Source organism: Ambystoma mexicanum, chromosome 4q, assembly GCF_040938575.1.
Source record: "Ambystoma mexicanum isolate Mex_15411 chromosome 4q, UKY_AmexF1_1, whole genome shotgun sequence".
Classification (NCBI taxonomy): domain Eukaryota; kingdom Metazoa; phylum Chordata; class Amphibia; order Caudata; family Ambystomatidae; genus Ambystoma; species Ambystoma mexicanum.
In genome coordinates, this window is record NC_090928.1 from 297,914,624 (window position 1) to 297,930,959 (window position 16,336).

Genomic DNA, 16,336 nt, shown 5'->3' on the forward strand with positions numbered 1-16,336 from the left:
GTGTAGCTGACCAAGGCGAGGAGGAGCAGCAGACGTGTGGTATCGTCCTTGGCTCCACAAACAAAGAAGCAACAGAGAAATCAACACAGCCGGTGAGTTGGGGAGACCGATTCAATACCGGTCTGTGTTGAAGTCAAGGTTGGAAGCAGCAACATTGTATAACGAGTGCTGGAACAAACATTGTTAAACAAGTTTGATGAAAGACGCAAATAAAACTAAACTGCTGATGAATGTTTGAACTTTAGAAGGAAAGATATGATACCGTTGACAGAGTGGTCCAGCACCGTGAAAGTGCTCAATCGAAAGACTCTGTAAGCTATCCCACCAAGAGAAACAAAAGTAGAAGATTGATGAGAATAATTGTGTGAAGTGAATCGAAGTGGTCCTGCAACGGTTTAAGCAAAACCCATTGCACATTTGAGTCTTCGATTCCGATATCAAGGGGATCTGAACCGGAACGAGAGGGATCTATAGTCTGAGCCTGAACAAAGGAGACTGATTGTGAACATTGTAGAAAAAGGGTCTCAGCTCGAATGAAGCGGACCCATGGTCTGAGCCTGAACGAGGGAGAACAGTTGTGAACTTGTGAATGTGAAAACCCTGCCAAAGGAAAGGAACGTTTGTGTTTTGTTTGTTACATAAGGCCCTCTGAAATAAGAGACTGTCATTGGGAGAGAGACTTTGGCCAAAGGCCCTGATGCAGATATTTGTAACTGTTACCTCGTGGCCGCCAAGAAGCCAGAGTGTGTGCAAACCACACACATGCCGCCTAGCCCGTGCTGAAAATGTGGGCAAGTGAAGACATCCAGATATATTCTTTTCGTGAAAACTTTCCTTTTGCATACATTGGTATTCCCCACCATTTGGATTTAGAAGTAAGGATTGGGAATAGGTTTATTAGTATAGACCCCTTTATTTTGACAGAGACTCCACTAGGACTGCGTTATTTATTATTTGGTGATCGTAGCTTGTTCCCATCCTTACATTTAGGTTTAGATAGGCACGCAACCAACCTATTTGAAGTTCAATAAACACGCTTGAACTGTGAACACTGGTGTCTGTCATCACTGGTTGATACCATGCCTTCCTTACATGTAGTGTCAGGAGTGGGAGATGATTCAACTGATATAAATTGAAAACCCGTGCTAATATTCATCATAAAACCAGAAGGAGAAAATAGGATTATTGAACTCCTTGAGTCTGATAGAATATGCACCATAAAAGAGGCTTTGTTCTCCCATCTTCAAATCCTAATTGACCAACAAGAATTGTTTTTCAAAACTCAGGTATTGTTAGATACCCTTCCGCTCTCCCACTACAATATCCAACAATGGGATTGAATAGTCCTAAAAATAACTGTGATCACTTGTGCCTGTCTTTACTGGTTGATACCATGCCTTCCTTACACTAAACAGTGAGTTACATGTTTCTTCACCTACCCTCGTAGGTCCTTGGATGCTCAAACTCTCTCTGGGCTAATCCTGGTGTGGCCATGCTGGCGAGAATTTGACTTTCTCCTGATAGAATTGATTCCAAGGACCCTGCAGGATGAATAACCTGCAATTACTTAACTAATGATGTTGTTAAGATTAGTGCGGCGCATAACCTTCTGTTTTAGGAAAGCGGTTAAAGATAAAGTTTAGATTTACCTGTCGTTGTCAATGATAGCGTTCTGAACGGTCATAAAGAGAAATCTGGCGTCCCTCTCTATTATCTTGAAGAAAGGCTGCGTCTGGTGCTCGCATGCAGCTGCAACAAAGCGCAGCATGTTAAGTCACGGGGAATAGGGGAATCTGCTCTTCCGCTTACCTTTTGCAGCATGCTGTTTTCACAATGCCTGCCAGTTGCTGTCACTCGTTCCTGTTTCCCCTCGTCTGTATCTAAGCTATAGCTTATGGGGCTGATCTCTGTCTGTGGATCCACTATGTAGTTTCCCCAGGATTACTGTGAAAGTTGGCTGCCATCTTAACGTGGCAAATGCTATAAGTGCTTGTGAATAAATGAGTACCCATTACATGGGGCTGTCATTTTGTAGATTCTAAGGGTCATACAATACCCGTGGTGTATTTAAATGTAAACGTGATCTAAATACGAGATGAAATATCCGTAAATGAATCACTGTGCAATACTCTTTGTTGTATATTTATCTCGTATCTACAACAAGCTGTGTATTATTGTAATCAATGTGACTGGAACCGTTGGAGGTGGCCGAATAAACCTATGTGCTAAATTGGATCTTATGTTGTGCTACGCTATATGCTAAGGGGTGCTAAATGTACCTCCATTAAAGTACTGGTGACCAAGCTTCATTTTTGTTTGGGCTGTTCAAATATGATCTCAGAGTCGATATCCAAAATTGTGCGCACTTAGCTAGTGCTGCTTGAACATTAGTATGTGCTTTGACTTTTTTTGACTTGTTCAATAACAAACCACCGGAGGTCCTCTACTTGATGTTGCTTTTCCAAAAAAGAGAGACTAGTGGTGCTTGCCCATTCCCTTTGCAGATCCTGGATTGATGTTCATTGATACTAAAATGTACTGGACGTTCCGTTTTACCTATGTAAATGAATTTACATGGGCATTGAATTACATACACTGCATTACTACTGTTGCAATTGGTATGGCCTTTTAAGCTCCATGTGCTGTCATTATGTTGAAATTCTTTGATCTTCATAGTCTATTGGTAGGTCATGCACTTCCCGCATCGGTAGTGGCCTATGAGGGGTTGCAATTTCAAAGGTCTCCTTAGTTCCATAGTGGCAGTTTCTCCTTGTCTCACTGCATGTACTAATGATTGGCTTATATTGTTCCCTTTCTTGAATGCAAATAAAGGTTTTGGAAGGTCACATACATAGGGCCTCATTACACGGTAGGCGGTAAGGGTTTACCGGTACCGGTATTTTACCGGTACCGGTAAATCCTTTCTGCCTTACTACGAGGTCCCTTTGCGGGTTGGGGAATTGAACGCCTGCTTTTTGCAGGCGTTAAAAACCAATCCGTAAAGGGACCAGTGGAGCTAATTACGGTACCGCAATTTGCGGTACCGTAATTAGCGCCTTCCCCATTCCCATAGAGCCCTATGGGGCAAAAATGGGAATGGGGAAGGGCAATGGTGGGAGGGGGAATTACCGCCCCGCCAACCTTGGAATGGGGCAGTAATTCCCCTTTCCACCAAGGCGGTGCCGGTATTTTACCAGCACGAACCATGGCACTAATAGCGCCGTGGTTCACCGCCTTCCGTGTAATGAGGTCCACACACTTGTAATATCCTCCAGTTATTAAGAATGAGGTTGCACATTTTGTTGCTATTGGGTCCGTAGGTGATAGCACATGTAGTTCTTTGGTTTGCTGTATTTTTTTTTGTATCTAATACCGTTTCCCAGTTGGAGTACCGGGCCCTTTTTTAAGCTTGTTTAAGAGTGTGCCTCGAGTAACCCCGTTTTGTCATCCGTTCGGTAATGATTGCAGCTTCAGGTTGAAAATCTTCCAAGCTGGTACAGTTGCGTCTGGCTCTTAAATATTGACTGAAGGGGATATTAGACTTTAGACTCGTGGGATGTTGACTAAGTTGATGAAGGATAGTATTCCTATCTGTCGGTTTGCAGTACAGGGTAACCGCTAGCTCCATGATGAGATCCAAATAAGGGATGGTAGTTGGGCTCTCCAACTGCATAATCTTTAAGTTGGTGTCTAAAGTATTGATCCACACGACGAAAGCCTTCAATTGAGTGTGGTTCCCTGTCCATATAATGAGGACATTATCGATGTACCTTTTATATACTTTGATAAAGGCACAGAAGGGGTTAATGAGGGTACAAATGCATTTAGTTTCAAAATCGTTAACAAATATGTTGGCTAAGCTGGGGGCAAATTCTGCCCCCTGTGAAAAACCAGAGGGTGTTTCACTGCCTAGACCCCGGGGGTCAGGGCACGACCATCGCCTTTGTATCCAGACCATGGTGGTGTATAAGTGCGGGAGGATAACCTGGGTGAGGGGTCCTTGGGGGGGTAGGGGTGGAGCACCTGATGGCGAGACATAGTATCCCCCCTTTCCAAATACCCCTCTCCCCTCCTATTTTATGGGACAATTCCAACTTCTCAGATCCCCCCCCTTTCTACACAAAGGCTGAGCCGAGGAAGAGGAGATCTGAGGCTGAAAGGAGTACCACCCATGCAATACATTGGACATGTCCCAGTAATAAGATCAGGGTCATGCACTTGATTTTAATTACAAACACCTGATACCTATTAGCTCTCCCCACATGGTTAAAAGGTGGAACACTGAGATACACTCTAAGCAAGGCGATGCACGAGAAGAAGCAGTTCTTCCAGGGCAGCAGCGAACCAGGCGGAGCAGAGCGACAGGCTGAGGGACTGAGGCAATGTACAGAGAAACCTTGGACACCACAATGAGAGATCGTTACCTCTGAAGGTCCTTGATGGTTGCGCAAGGAAGCCCAGCTGGAGAGAAGAGACAAACTTCTTTTGTGTTTCAAGGATACCAGCCACCCTCCCGGGTGAACAGCAGAGTTGAGGAGGTGCAGAAGCCATTGTGGTGTCAGCCTTGACTTCAGGATCTAAGCCACAAAAGACAAAAATTAATTAACACAGCCGGTGAGCTGATGAAAGCAATGAAAGTCCGGTCTGTGTTCAATGAAGCTTGATGGCAACAGTATATAACAAATGAAGGTTGTGCATGTGAACTGTAAATTAAAGATACAAAGTAACCGAGTAGTCCGGCGAAAGAGGATTGCCCAATCAAAAGTCTCTGTGAAATGTCTGATGCCATAGAAGCGGCAGGAAGAGAAAGAAACTGTGATGCAAGATTTAAACTGTTGTTAGGTTTGATCCCGGCAGAGGGAAAACTGGATTTGATAACCATCTTTGAACTATTAGGATTGATTCTGGCAGGGGGAAACATAGATGTGAGAAATGTCTTGGAACTGTTAGGTTTGATCCCGGCAGAGGGAAACCTGGATGTGAGAAATGTTTTGTAACTGTTAGCTTTGATCTCAGCAGAGGGAAACCTGGATATAAGAGATATCTTTGAATTTTGAAATAAGTACTGTGCTCTAAATTACATTTAGCAAGAGACCTTGGTATAGGAGAGAAAAAATAACATTTGAGGAAAGAAGGTCAAAGTGGTCATGCCGAGGTAAGAGCACAAGCCTTGCCGTTTCTAAAGTCTTCGACAGCGGAAGGAAAGTGAAAGAAGGCTCGAGCCCGACGGAGGGATGCCTATGAAAGTGTGATTGAAACTCTGGGAAGGGAATCCCACAAATTGTGATTGAAAGGTTTGAGCCCGGCGAAGAGAAACCCGTACTGAATTGGGCTAACCAGAAGGAAACAAACTTTGTTGAACTTTATGATACGCTTACAGGTGACCTGGGCTGGAGTGAGAGTTTCAGCAGGTAAACCAGGGACTTTTTCGTAGAAGGCCAAGTGGGCCCTGGTCAACGAAACAAACTGCATCCTTGTGTCCGAAGCCAGAGTGTGTCACAAGTTTCAAGTGTGACACCTTACCCTGTGCTGCAAAACGTGAAGAAGGGAGTTTACTCAGCCAGAATAACATTTCTTTTGAACACTGTTTTTAGTTTTTTGCATTACACATTCCCTTTACACATTTATTGAATTAGCAAGCAGACAGGATTAGGTTTATTAGTATAGGCCATTTTATTTTGTTCTGTATTTTCCTTTCGTTTGATGGTCGAAAATACTCCCATCTTAGTTACAGGGCCAACCCCTTTTAAACCATCAATAAAGGTTTTGAAACTTGCAGCTCTTGTGTCAGTGTCTGCTTGTGATAGCATGCCTCCCTCACACCCCACAGATGTCCCTTTTATCTGTTGGAAAAGTCCATTCTTGAAAATAAAGAAGTTACGTTTGAGGCAAACATCCTCCAGATCTATTATGAAATCGGTTGAAACATTATGTGTTATACCTCTGGTGCTTACGGCTTGTCTAAGTACTGTTAATCCTTGATCTTGATGGATGTTTGTGTACAATGGGGGTCATTTACGACCCTGGCGTTAAGGGTTTAACGGCGCCGTAAAAGGTGTCGGCGCCGTTAAACCCTTAACGCCTGATTACGAGGTCCCTTTGCGGGACCCGACCTTAACGGCTGGTTTTACCAGCCGTTAAAGTAGGGTGCCGCAAAGGGACCTCGGTGCTATTTACGGTACCGCAATTTGCGGTACCGTACTTAGTGCCTTCCCCAGTCCCATTGAGCCCTATGGGGCGAAAATGGGAATGGGAATGGGGAAGGGCCATGGTGAAATGGGGAAATACCGCCCGCCAACCTTGGAATGGGGCGGTATTTCCCCATTCCACCATGGCGGACTCGTTACAACACCGGCACCAACCATGGTGCTAATAGCGCCATGGTTTAGCGCCGGGGTTGTAATGAGGGCCAATGACTCTATATCTAGAATGTTAGTGCATCGGACAGCTTCTTTAATTTTTCATAATGTTCCAAGTTTGGAAGGGAATCTACAGCCACCAGGATGACTTTAACAAGCCTTCGGATTCTGGTAACTCAACCAAAGAATCCATCGATATTTTTTGCCAGAAAGTAGTGGGTGTTGGATTTCAGGCCGTTGGAAAGACTTTTTGTTACCCCTAGAGGTCCTAACAAAGGCACGGTGGCATTTAAGTCTTCCATTGTAAGGTGGAAGGTGGATAGTCTCCTATTCTGAGGTGGGTTTTCACCTATTTTGAGACTCTTGTCTCCTAAGTTGCATAATGCCCATCTGGTGAGGACAAAAGCGTCTTTGGTTGCCTTTCAGCGATACGTCTCCTGGGGCTTGATTGCCAATTCCGCGATCTGGGTTCCTCCCTCTGCCTCCAGTGGGCAGTACTGCCTAGATGGGAGGGAGCTCTAGGGTCAATGCTCAGTTCAGACACTTGTTCCTTAAAAACGTGTTCAGCTAAATTAGCACAAGGGTCATCTTCCCATTATTATGTCCATATTTATGAATTGTCAACAAAAATGGGGACAAAGGGACCGTACGTATGAATTTGAAAAACGTACCCACTGTAGTGGCTACTGTACTCCTAGTCCACAGTCCCTTTTCCTCCATAGGCCTGACCACCTTCCCCTCATAAATAACATAGCCTTCAGTCTGGTACCGACCAGGCAAATGACTGAGGCGCAGAGCCTTGGGAGGTGGGCAGTGGCCGTGCATGGGCCCAGCTTCACATAAAAACTAAAGAAGGGCAATGAGTTTTGGTACTGCATAAAAAATGTTCCAGGCAATCCCCATATGCAGGAATGCCCTACAATTAGGGAGGAAAGGGTACTATGGACTAGGAGTACAGTAGCCCCTATGATGAGTAACCTTTTCTATATCATCCATATACATACATATTTATATATTTGTACATGACAGATATTCTTTTCTATTCGTTAGTTTTGTTCATAAGGTAGCACAAAGCATGGTCTCTAGACAAGATTGCACTTTATTAAAGTTGATTAAAATATTGTCTGTTTTACAAAACCAGAGTATTGATATTATATTTTAATGATTGATTCCCGAGGATGCTTCGTTATCTTCTCTGCTGACAGCAGGAGGACTATCTGCAAACTTAGATAGAGCTTTAAATGTTCTGTGGATGATAAGGCATGACCATAGTATTAAAAACACTGTGTTTTGCTTTCAAAGCTGCTGCTATGCATATCAATCCGATAATATGACCAGGGCCATGTACATGCGCTTGAAGTCCTTTTTCTATGGGCATCAAGCATGTGCATTCACAAATAGCCTACTCTTGTGTTTTGTCTGAACTTCCCATATTTCTGTGTGGGGGAGGCGAGCCCCCAAAGTCTAGGTACGTTTGGTTGCTACCCAATGTGCCATCCAGGGGGTGAATTGGAGGGATCCTGACAGCTTGCTTTGCTCCGCGAGACTCTCAAGACACTTTCTCTAAGAAGCCCTTCCGGCATGGACACTGCTGAAGGTCAAACAATCAGGTTAAATGGCAAGGAATTGGATAAGCTGCTGAAATGGAATCAGTGAACCATGACCAAGGAAGAGACTTTAAGAGTATTTTTTATTGAGGCTAATAACTTTATAGCTCATTATCTGGGCTTAAACTACCAGAATGCCTGATACCAACTATAACCCAATGCAGGAGTGGAAACGCTAAGTTGTATAGAAGTGCAGAACTCTCAGAGCCACACCTCAGAACTATATACAACCACAGAAGAAATTAATGCTTCTTACTCTCTCTCTAATAACAAAACCACTGAATGATCCGAAGACCTGAGCTTCCTTGCGCAATTCACGCATGGACACTCAGCGGACCAGCGATCCAATGGAAAGATGCATACCTGTGCAATATGAATTGGTGAAATCCAAGATGGGGCTGAATGCAAGTGAGACTGTTAGATTTTTTAAATTGTAATTTTCCTGACTGTTCTAGCAGGTGATTACAATAATAAGGTAGTGAGGACAATTTGGAATTCCAAAAGAGTTAAAAAATACTGAGAAGGTATTATGGATTATGAGAATAACCAATCAAAGTGTCTTGAAAGAACCTTTCTGAACTCAAGTTTATAAAAAAGACTAAGGAAATGTCAGACGGGAGGAGCATCCCAATGAAAGCATATGTGTGGCACACTTCTCCCTTGATACCAGGGATAACTGGGGAGGCACTGCCCACCTAGGAGAAGGCAGAACAAGCTTCCTGGAAGAAGGCAGTAGTAACCCTGAAGACTTGGAAAACATCTTTTGGGCATTGCCAATACTTGGAGTCCCCAAAGAGGGGGTTTAGCCTATAGGTACACCTGTTGGTCTGCCAGATTTGAGGGGAATTGGTTAGTGACGTCTTAAGGCGTATGGGAGGCAAATGGACTGGATAGGGGAGGTGAAGGTTGGTAGCATTGCAGAAGTTTCCATATTTGTGCTATACAAAGAGGAGGGACAAGCATTTCTGTGACTTTCTTACGAATAGTGCTGAAATGTTATTTCACGAGTGGCTGTGTGAACAAGCCATCCTTGCTACTAAAAATTATTCTGTCAATGAAATTAATAAGCGGATTCATGCTATGCTTCTGGGCACGGTTACTGAGTACACCTCAATCGATACGGTGGTGGATGCAAATGAAGCCGTAAATTATCCAACAGAATTCCTCAACTCGCTGACCCCCCGGAATGCCGCCACATCACCTTAGACTGAAAGTTGGGTCACCCATCATGCTGCTTCGCAACCTCGATCGACCAAGGGTGTGTAATAGCACAAGGCTGTGTGTCAAAAATGTAAGCAACAGTGTTGACCGGGAAGGGTAAAGGAAAAGATGTATTCATCCCCTGCATTCCACTCATTCCAACAGACATGCCGTTCAGTTTCAAGCACCTACAGTTCCCAGTCATGATTCGGTATCACGATCAACAAGGCACAGGGCCAGTCAATCAAGTGCACTCGTACCAACTTGGAATCCCCATGTTTCTCCTGCGGTCAGTTATATGTCGCGTGTTCTAGAGTGGGTTCCCTGAATCAGTTGTATTTCTTTGCCCCAACTGGCAAAACAAAATCTTTCTTTACAAACAAGCCTTACAATTAACATTTACTTTGGTAATATTAAACTTTACGTCCATAGTTGTTGGCCCCGTCGGCATCATGTCACACATCATGCTGCTCAGGAACCTCCATGTTGTTCTCACGTACAGTTATACGTTTCAGAATGAGTTTTTAAGAAGAACAAAACATTGTGTTGTGTAATCTTTATATGAAAACATTTTTAAAATATCAAATAATCGAAATTTAGTGCATTTTTCTTTTGACCCTTCTTATGGAGCCTTTTTGAAAAGCGTAAAGCTATCTTAAGGTATGTCCAACAAATAGTACTTATGAGAAAATGAAATCCCAGGCAACACTGGGTATATCAGCAGATCTGTGTGATTTTTCCGTCGCGGAAAAGTCAGTGACGGAAAAGTTTGCCTGAGAAATGTGCAAACCACAAAAGGTTTGCACATTTCCCATGCGAACACGCATTCAAAACCCATACATACCCACACCCCCACCCACACTCACAAAACTCCCACACCCTCACCACCCCCTCACCCACACCCCAACATAAACCCTACTAACCTTTTTTACACGCTAACTCCCTGCAGCGCCAGTTCCCTTTCACTTCCGTGATGGGGAACCGGCGGCACATGGTCCTTTTCTTTTTTCTTTTTTTTCTTTTTTTTTGCGGGAGGTGCAGGTTTGTCCCCCGCTCACTATACCACACAGTATAGTGAGCGGGGTGTTGCGGGGGACATCCCCACAGCCCCCGTTTTAAAAACATGTTTTATTTTATTTTTCAGGTGTGCTGCAGAGGTGTCCCCTGCAACACCCCGCTCACTATACCACACATTATAGTGAGTGGGGAGTTGCGGGGGATAGCCCCGCAGTCTTTTTTTTTTATACTTACCAACAATGCTACCACCAAAGGTTCGAACAGTTGGTGGCAGCATTTTTTGGACTTTTTGTACAGTCTGACCTATTTTTTCAGTCCGATCGTACAATTCCATATCAGCTAGTATTATGTAAAGTTTGTACTAAAAAACATTGTGTAAATCCTTTTTGCACCATATTTGCTGCTTGCAAAGCATGGAAGGATGCAAGATATTTTAGGAATATTTTATTATATAAACATTTTTACCAGGGGCAAAAATAGAGCAAAACTATAGCACTTTTGTAAATGCTGTACATGCCACACACCTGGTTTTTACCTTTCAATTTCTAAATTTGGAATATAATCAGTTGTTCTTGTTTCTTATATTTAATCAGCAAAGGTAGTGCATAGTCACTTTCCTCTAATGATTTCTACATTGGAAAGGTGTGTGTCCTGTGGCCAAGACTCATGGCCTCGATTTTGAGGCTGTCCTTAAACTTGTGCAGTTTTACAAACCTTTCGTAAAATGGCGTAGCCTTGCTATCATAATTCCTGGTCATTTATGACGTTTACCAACATCACCAGTGCTTTATTTTTGCAACATTTTTGGTTCTCAGCATTTCATGCCCGCCTGCTCCAGTTTTGAAATGGAGATGTTGGGATCTATGTCAGCTATCAAATTCCTTAAAAAATGATTTGTATTTCAGTTAGCAACATTTTGGTACTGCCAAAATTGTAGTTCTTTTACTCCAAGCAGGTTGTGGTGTTTCTAGAATTCAAATATTACTGTAAAAGCTGTATTTTTGCAGCACTGCTGAAGGAAGACAAACATGGGGATTGCAGGAAGAATCTATTCTGTCTGCAATCCATGATCGTATGATTGGCTGAAAAACTCGCTTTGGAGGAGTTAGCATTTTTTGTAAATCAATCAGTGTTGTCAAATTTGCTGCATATGTTGATATTTTTCAGTCAGACACAAGGGAATCTGCCAAAAAATCAGATCGTTATTCCTCAAATCGGCTTCAGTGCTCCATCAAGTTCTATTGCGTCATGAAAATGAGCATTGTTTTGGCTTTTGTGTAGGCATGGGATAGACATTTGGCAAGCACTGCAATAATCATAGTATGCCATAGGATGACAACAAATGGTGCGAGCAACCGGGTATGTGATGTCAGTGCCTGGTAAATGTCTGTCTAATAACTATATACAAACCAAACTATTGGCTTTGCCAGTGCTGGTTTTTAACAGGATTTTAGTGCAAGGAACTGATGGAAGGAGCAACAAATTGCTTGAAAATCAAGAACGCATACAAAAATGGTACTGACTCCTGGTTTTGTAATTTCAGACAAAGACGAAGAGCATGAGGTACTGCAGTCATTGGAGAAGCCTGGCTGGTACTCCCAGGGAAACCGGACCCACCTTTGTGACCTTTTAAAAAAAATGACCGGCAAGCCCGAGCCCAAGGTATGGCATAATCAGTGCATGCACTCTGCATCTGAGGGTAAGTTAGTGCCCGATGCTCACACGAAATGTCACGTTCAGTCAGGTTGCTCGGAATGGAGTCTGCACTTACTTGCCGTGAGTGGACGGGCGGCTGGGGGAGATTGTGGGTGTTGTCATGTGCTATTCCGGTACTATGGACTCTGGCACCTGTCAATGATGCTAGCTATTGCCCTTTATCCTCCTTATGATGCACCCTTGGCTGTGTTAATTCCCAAGTAACTTGACAACGAACTACTGTTATTGACTTGCATCTTGGTCAATAACTCTACAATGGCGCTCAGATTATATTCCACCTGGTTTCGTTTTAAATACTGTTTTATTACCTAAATTATGAGACTGGTTTTATTTGTTTTTGTGGATTTCATGTATCGTTTGGAACTATATTTATGAAAAAAGCTACCGTGGGGCTAAGTATCCAACCAAGTCGCTATATACCATTATGTACATAGGTAAGTAAAATAAAAGCAATATCACTTAGCTATTGACTCTTGTAAAGCTTACTGTATGTCAGAGTGCTCTGAAGTATGCTAATACATGTAGTCAAATGGATTACATGACCGTATCATAGTAACATAGGTTACTGTGCAACATATATTCTCAACAAGGGGTATTTATTTGAATGTGTGCTCTTATATAGCACCAAACATGTTGCCTTGTGGCCACTGAACTTTGTTGCGCTACCCATACATTTATTTATTGTGTATTTGTAAGGTGCTTATACAGCCAGCAAGTACATTGTGTTTCAAAGCGCCCGCAGGGCAACAGGGAGGGAACATGGGATTGAAAACAACTAAAACACAGAAGGAATAAAGACAGTCCTACTAGGCTTTGTGAGCATTCAGAGTGTGCAAGTGCAGAGAGAGGAAAGGGGAGGAGGGAGTGGCAGGTAAGTGCTAGGAGTGTCCATGCCCGTGAGTGAACAGCAGATGTAAGTGCCTAATGGAGGAAGTGCTACGGCGAGGTCAGCTGCAAATAAAATGGCAAGTGCAGGCATACAATGGCATAGGCCAGTGGGTGACAAGGAAAGTGCTGGGAGCGGTGGAGGCTGAAGGTGATTGGGTGACGGAGGCCAGGGCCGAGATGGACACATAAGGGCCCTGGTCACCAATACCAGCAACTGTGTGATTAGCAGAGGAGGGAAGAAGGGAAGGAGGGGAAAAGGAAAGTCTTGAGGAGCTTCCTGAATTTGAGGAGATCCGGCTCAAGATGAAGTGGAAGGGGGGCCTGTTCGATAGGAGGGAGCCAGCTGAGGAAAGAGATCAGCCACCAGCCTTCTGTTTAGCGAAGCACTTGACGCACAGGGAGTTGGTACTGGAGGAATGGAAAGATCTAGAGGGAGAGTAGTTAGTAAGAGCAAGTTGTAGATAGTGTGATCCTCAGCCCCAGACCGCCTTATGGATGATGCAGAGGGATTTGAATGTGATCCTTGCAGCAACCGGGAGCCAATGGAGAGTTTTTAGGGCTGGATAGATGCGGTCCATGGGCTTGGGGCCAATGATAAGTTTTGCTGCCCTATTCTGGAATCGCTAGAGGGGTTGCAGGGAGGAAGAGGGTAGATTCAGGAAAGGCCATTGCAGTAGTCTAGCCTAGAAAGAAGCAGAGCTCTAGAGGCATTGAGATTCTGGGGTAAAGTGGGAAAGGGGATAATTCCTTTGAGAAGGAAGAGTTAAAAGTGGGACTTCTTGGCAAGATCATGAATGTGAGGGAGGAAGGAAAGAGAGGAGTCGAAGATGACTCCAAGGTTTCTGGCTTCAGATAAAGGAGATGGGGGAGAGCCCATAGAGGATGGCCTGAGGGAACAGGAAGAAAGAGGGAGCAGGAGTTCCAATAGGAATGATCTCAGTCTTGCTGGCATTGAGGCAGAGATCGTTCGAAGTGCACCAATGTTGGATGGCAGATATGCAGTCCAGAAATGATGGAAAAAGTAAGGAGAGGGTCAGAGTTTGAAGAAGAGTTGTGTGTCATCTGCGTAACACTGGAAGTTAGGGGAGAAGGTCGAAATGAGGTATGCCAGTGGAGGAAGCTAAGTGTTAAAGAGCCTGGTAGAGAGGTTGGAGCCCTGGGGGACACCACAAGTGGAGAAGGAGGTAGGGGAGGTGAAAGTGGCCAGAATAACCTGGGACGGACAGTCACTGAGGAAGGAGGTCAGCCAGTCCAGTGCCCGCTCCGAGATACACAGGGTATCCTGGTAACTTTTTAGGAGGATGTAGTGGTTGACCATGTCAAAAGCAGAGGAGAGATCAAGTAGAATGAGGACAGCTGGAGAGTTGGAGTCCAGAGATGCGGGCAGTTCCTCACGGGTGTTCAGAAGAGCAGTTTCCATGCCTCTGGATGCTCGCAATCCAGATTGATGGTCGTAGAGGCAACCAACAAGCTCTGTGTGGAAGGCAAGTTGGGGGAAGGCCAGCTTCTCCAGGAGTTTCCCAAGGAAGGTGGTGATAGATATAGGGCGGTAGTTGGCTGGACAAGTGGGGTTTGCTGAAGGTTTTTTGAAGAGGGGGCATACAGTGGAGTGCTTGAGGGAGTAGAGAAAGATCCAGTGGCGAAAGAGTGGTTGCCGAAATCAACAAGTGCAGGGGCAAGAGAGCCCATATTGTCCTTAATGGTTCTGGAGGAGCAGGGGGAGACCTGTTAGGTGGAGACCTGTCACGACCCTCGCCCAAAACCCCCTCTGGCAAACCCATTGGCCAGGTGGAGTCAGGACTCGGGCCTCTAGAGCCTGGCATCCTCTTCAAAAGCCCTCATGGGGCCAGTCCTGGCGCCTATGGCCTATGGCGCCAGGCTCATACACCATGAAAAACAATGTGCTTGGGAACTACTTTATTGTATTGTCAGCCAACATGGAGGCATCCACATAGCTTGGTTCCTAAGAACCAAGCTATGCTGTCTAGTGTTTTGGGTATGGTAGCCTAGGGACTACTTTACCTGGACTATTTTGTTGGGGCTATTTAAACCACACCCGAGCAAGACAACACGCTTCGCGTTACTTTGCAGCTTGCAACATAACGCTCACCGTCTCCAGCTATTCCCTCGAACCTCGGAGAAGCAGAACCTGCAAGGAGACAAAAGGAACATCATTAGCAGCAACATCTTACCTGCAGTCTTCATCTTTAAACACTTGCAGCTACTGAGAACAGCTTCCTCGAATCTGCACGCCTCCCGGACAGAACGATCTGAAAGAGGAAGATAGAGGCAACATTAAAGAAAGCAGTAGAGACATTTACAAATTTGAAACTGCTCAAAAGGCTTACCTGGCTGGTCGCCTCTCGGCTGGCACCACTCCGGACATTCCACTCGCGCTGAAGAACACCACGACCTACAAGGAAGGAAAACACAGGTTAGCAAAGGCAAGACTTGGCAGCGCTGCGCATAGTGCTTACTTACCGCTTACTTACCGCATCATAGCGCTCATTTACCAGCGCGGCTCAACCTAGCCAGTTCGCAGCGCCGAAGCTCTGCATACATAAGGGAGAAAAAAAGAGACATTTTAAACAAAGAAAGTCATGCACGAGAGCAACAAAACTAAAGAACAGCAATAAGACCTACCTGAACAATATCAAACGGGCCGGCGTCAGTGAAGTAACTGGACCGCACTCGCCCATGAAAGACAACGCGCCCTGCAAAGAAGGCAGGACGGAGAGCATGCCTAATTCTACCACAAGGTGAGGAGAGGGCGCCAGAGGGACCGAAATCATACAGGGGTTGAGGGAGGATACTTACCCCAGTCGGTCAGTCTTGAACACAGTCCTCCTGTATTTTCAGGCAGAACCTTCCCTGCAGACCACATCAGGGCAAAGCTGAGAAGCATACCAGCGAGTAACCCGGCTGGGTGGCGTCCCTGTGGATACCAGGTGAGCGTAACAGAACGCAAAGCCTACCATAACAAATCCACCTGGGTGCCATGGAGACATCAGAAATGGACCAATTGGCCCAATTAGTAGGAGAGCTTCGTGCTGAGGTTCATTCTGCCCGACAAGAGACTAATGCCCACGGGAGCGACCTAATAGTGACCAAAGAACGCACTCAAGAGGTTAGCAGGCAATACTTGCAATCACAGGCAGGACAGACGCCTCTACCTGGAAGCAATCCAACGATGCAAAACCCTGCCATACCACCCACTCCGGTACAGATCACGTTACCTGGAACAGTGCCCCTGGCACCACCAGAAAGGTTTTCAGGCGACCCACGGAATTATGCGGCATTCATCAATCAGTGCCACCTTCATTTTCTTTGTAGGCCTGGAGCATTTCCAAACGACCAAGCTCGGGTAGCTTTTGTCTTATCATACCTGAGTGGTAGTGCAGCAGATTGGTCGGTGCCGTTGGTAACCCATGACGATCCTCTATTACATGACTTTGGGGGGTTCCTGAGAGAAATGGAAAAACTTTTTGCTCGCCATACCCAGGAACAAGCAGTAGACAATGAACTCTTGTCCCTCCGACAGGGGAATCA

General features: G+C 44.9%; 1 protein-coding gene across 1 annotated transcript in view; it reads left to right on the forward strand.

Annotated features, from left to right (window-relative positions):
* NT5DC1 (5'-nucleotidase domain containing 1) overlaps positions 1-16,336 on the forward strand; it is a 1,710,051-nt gene that overhangs the window by 1,252,772 nt on the left and 440,943 nt on the right. Inside the window, exon 9 of the mRNA XM_069607866.1 lies at positions 11,727-11,845. Within this exon, the coding sequence (XP_069463967.1) occupies positions 11,727-11,845 (119 nt within the window). The remainder of the gene's footprint in view (positions 1-11,726; positions 11,846-16,336) is intronic.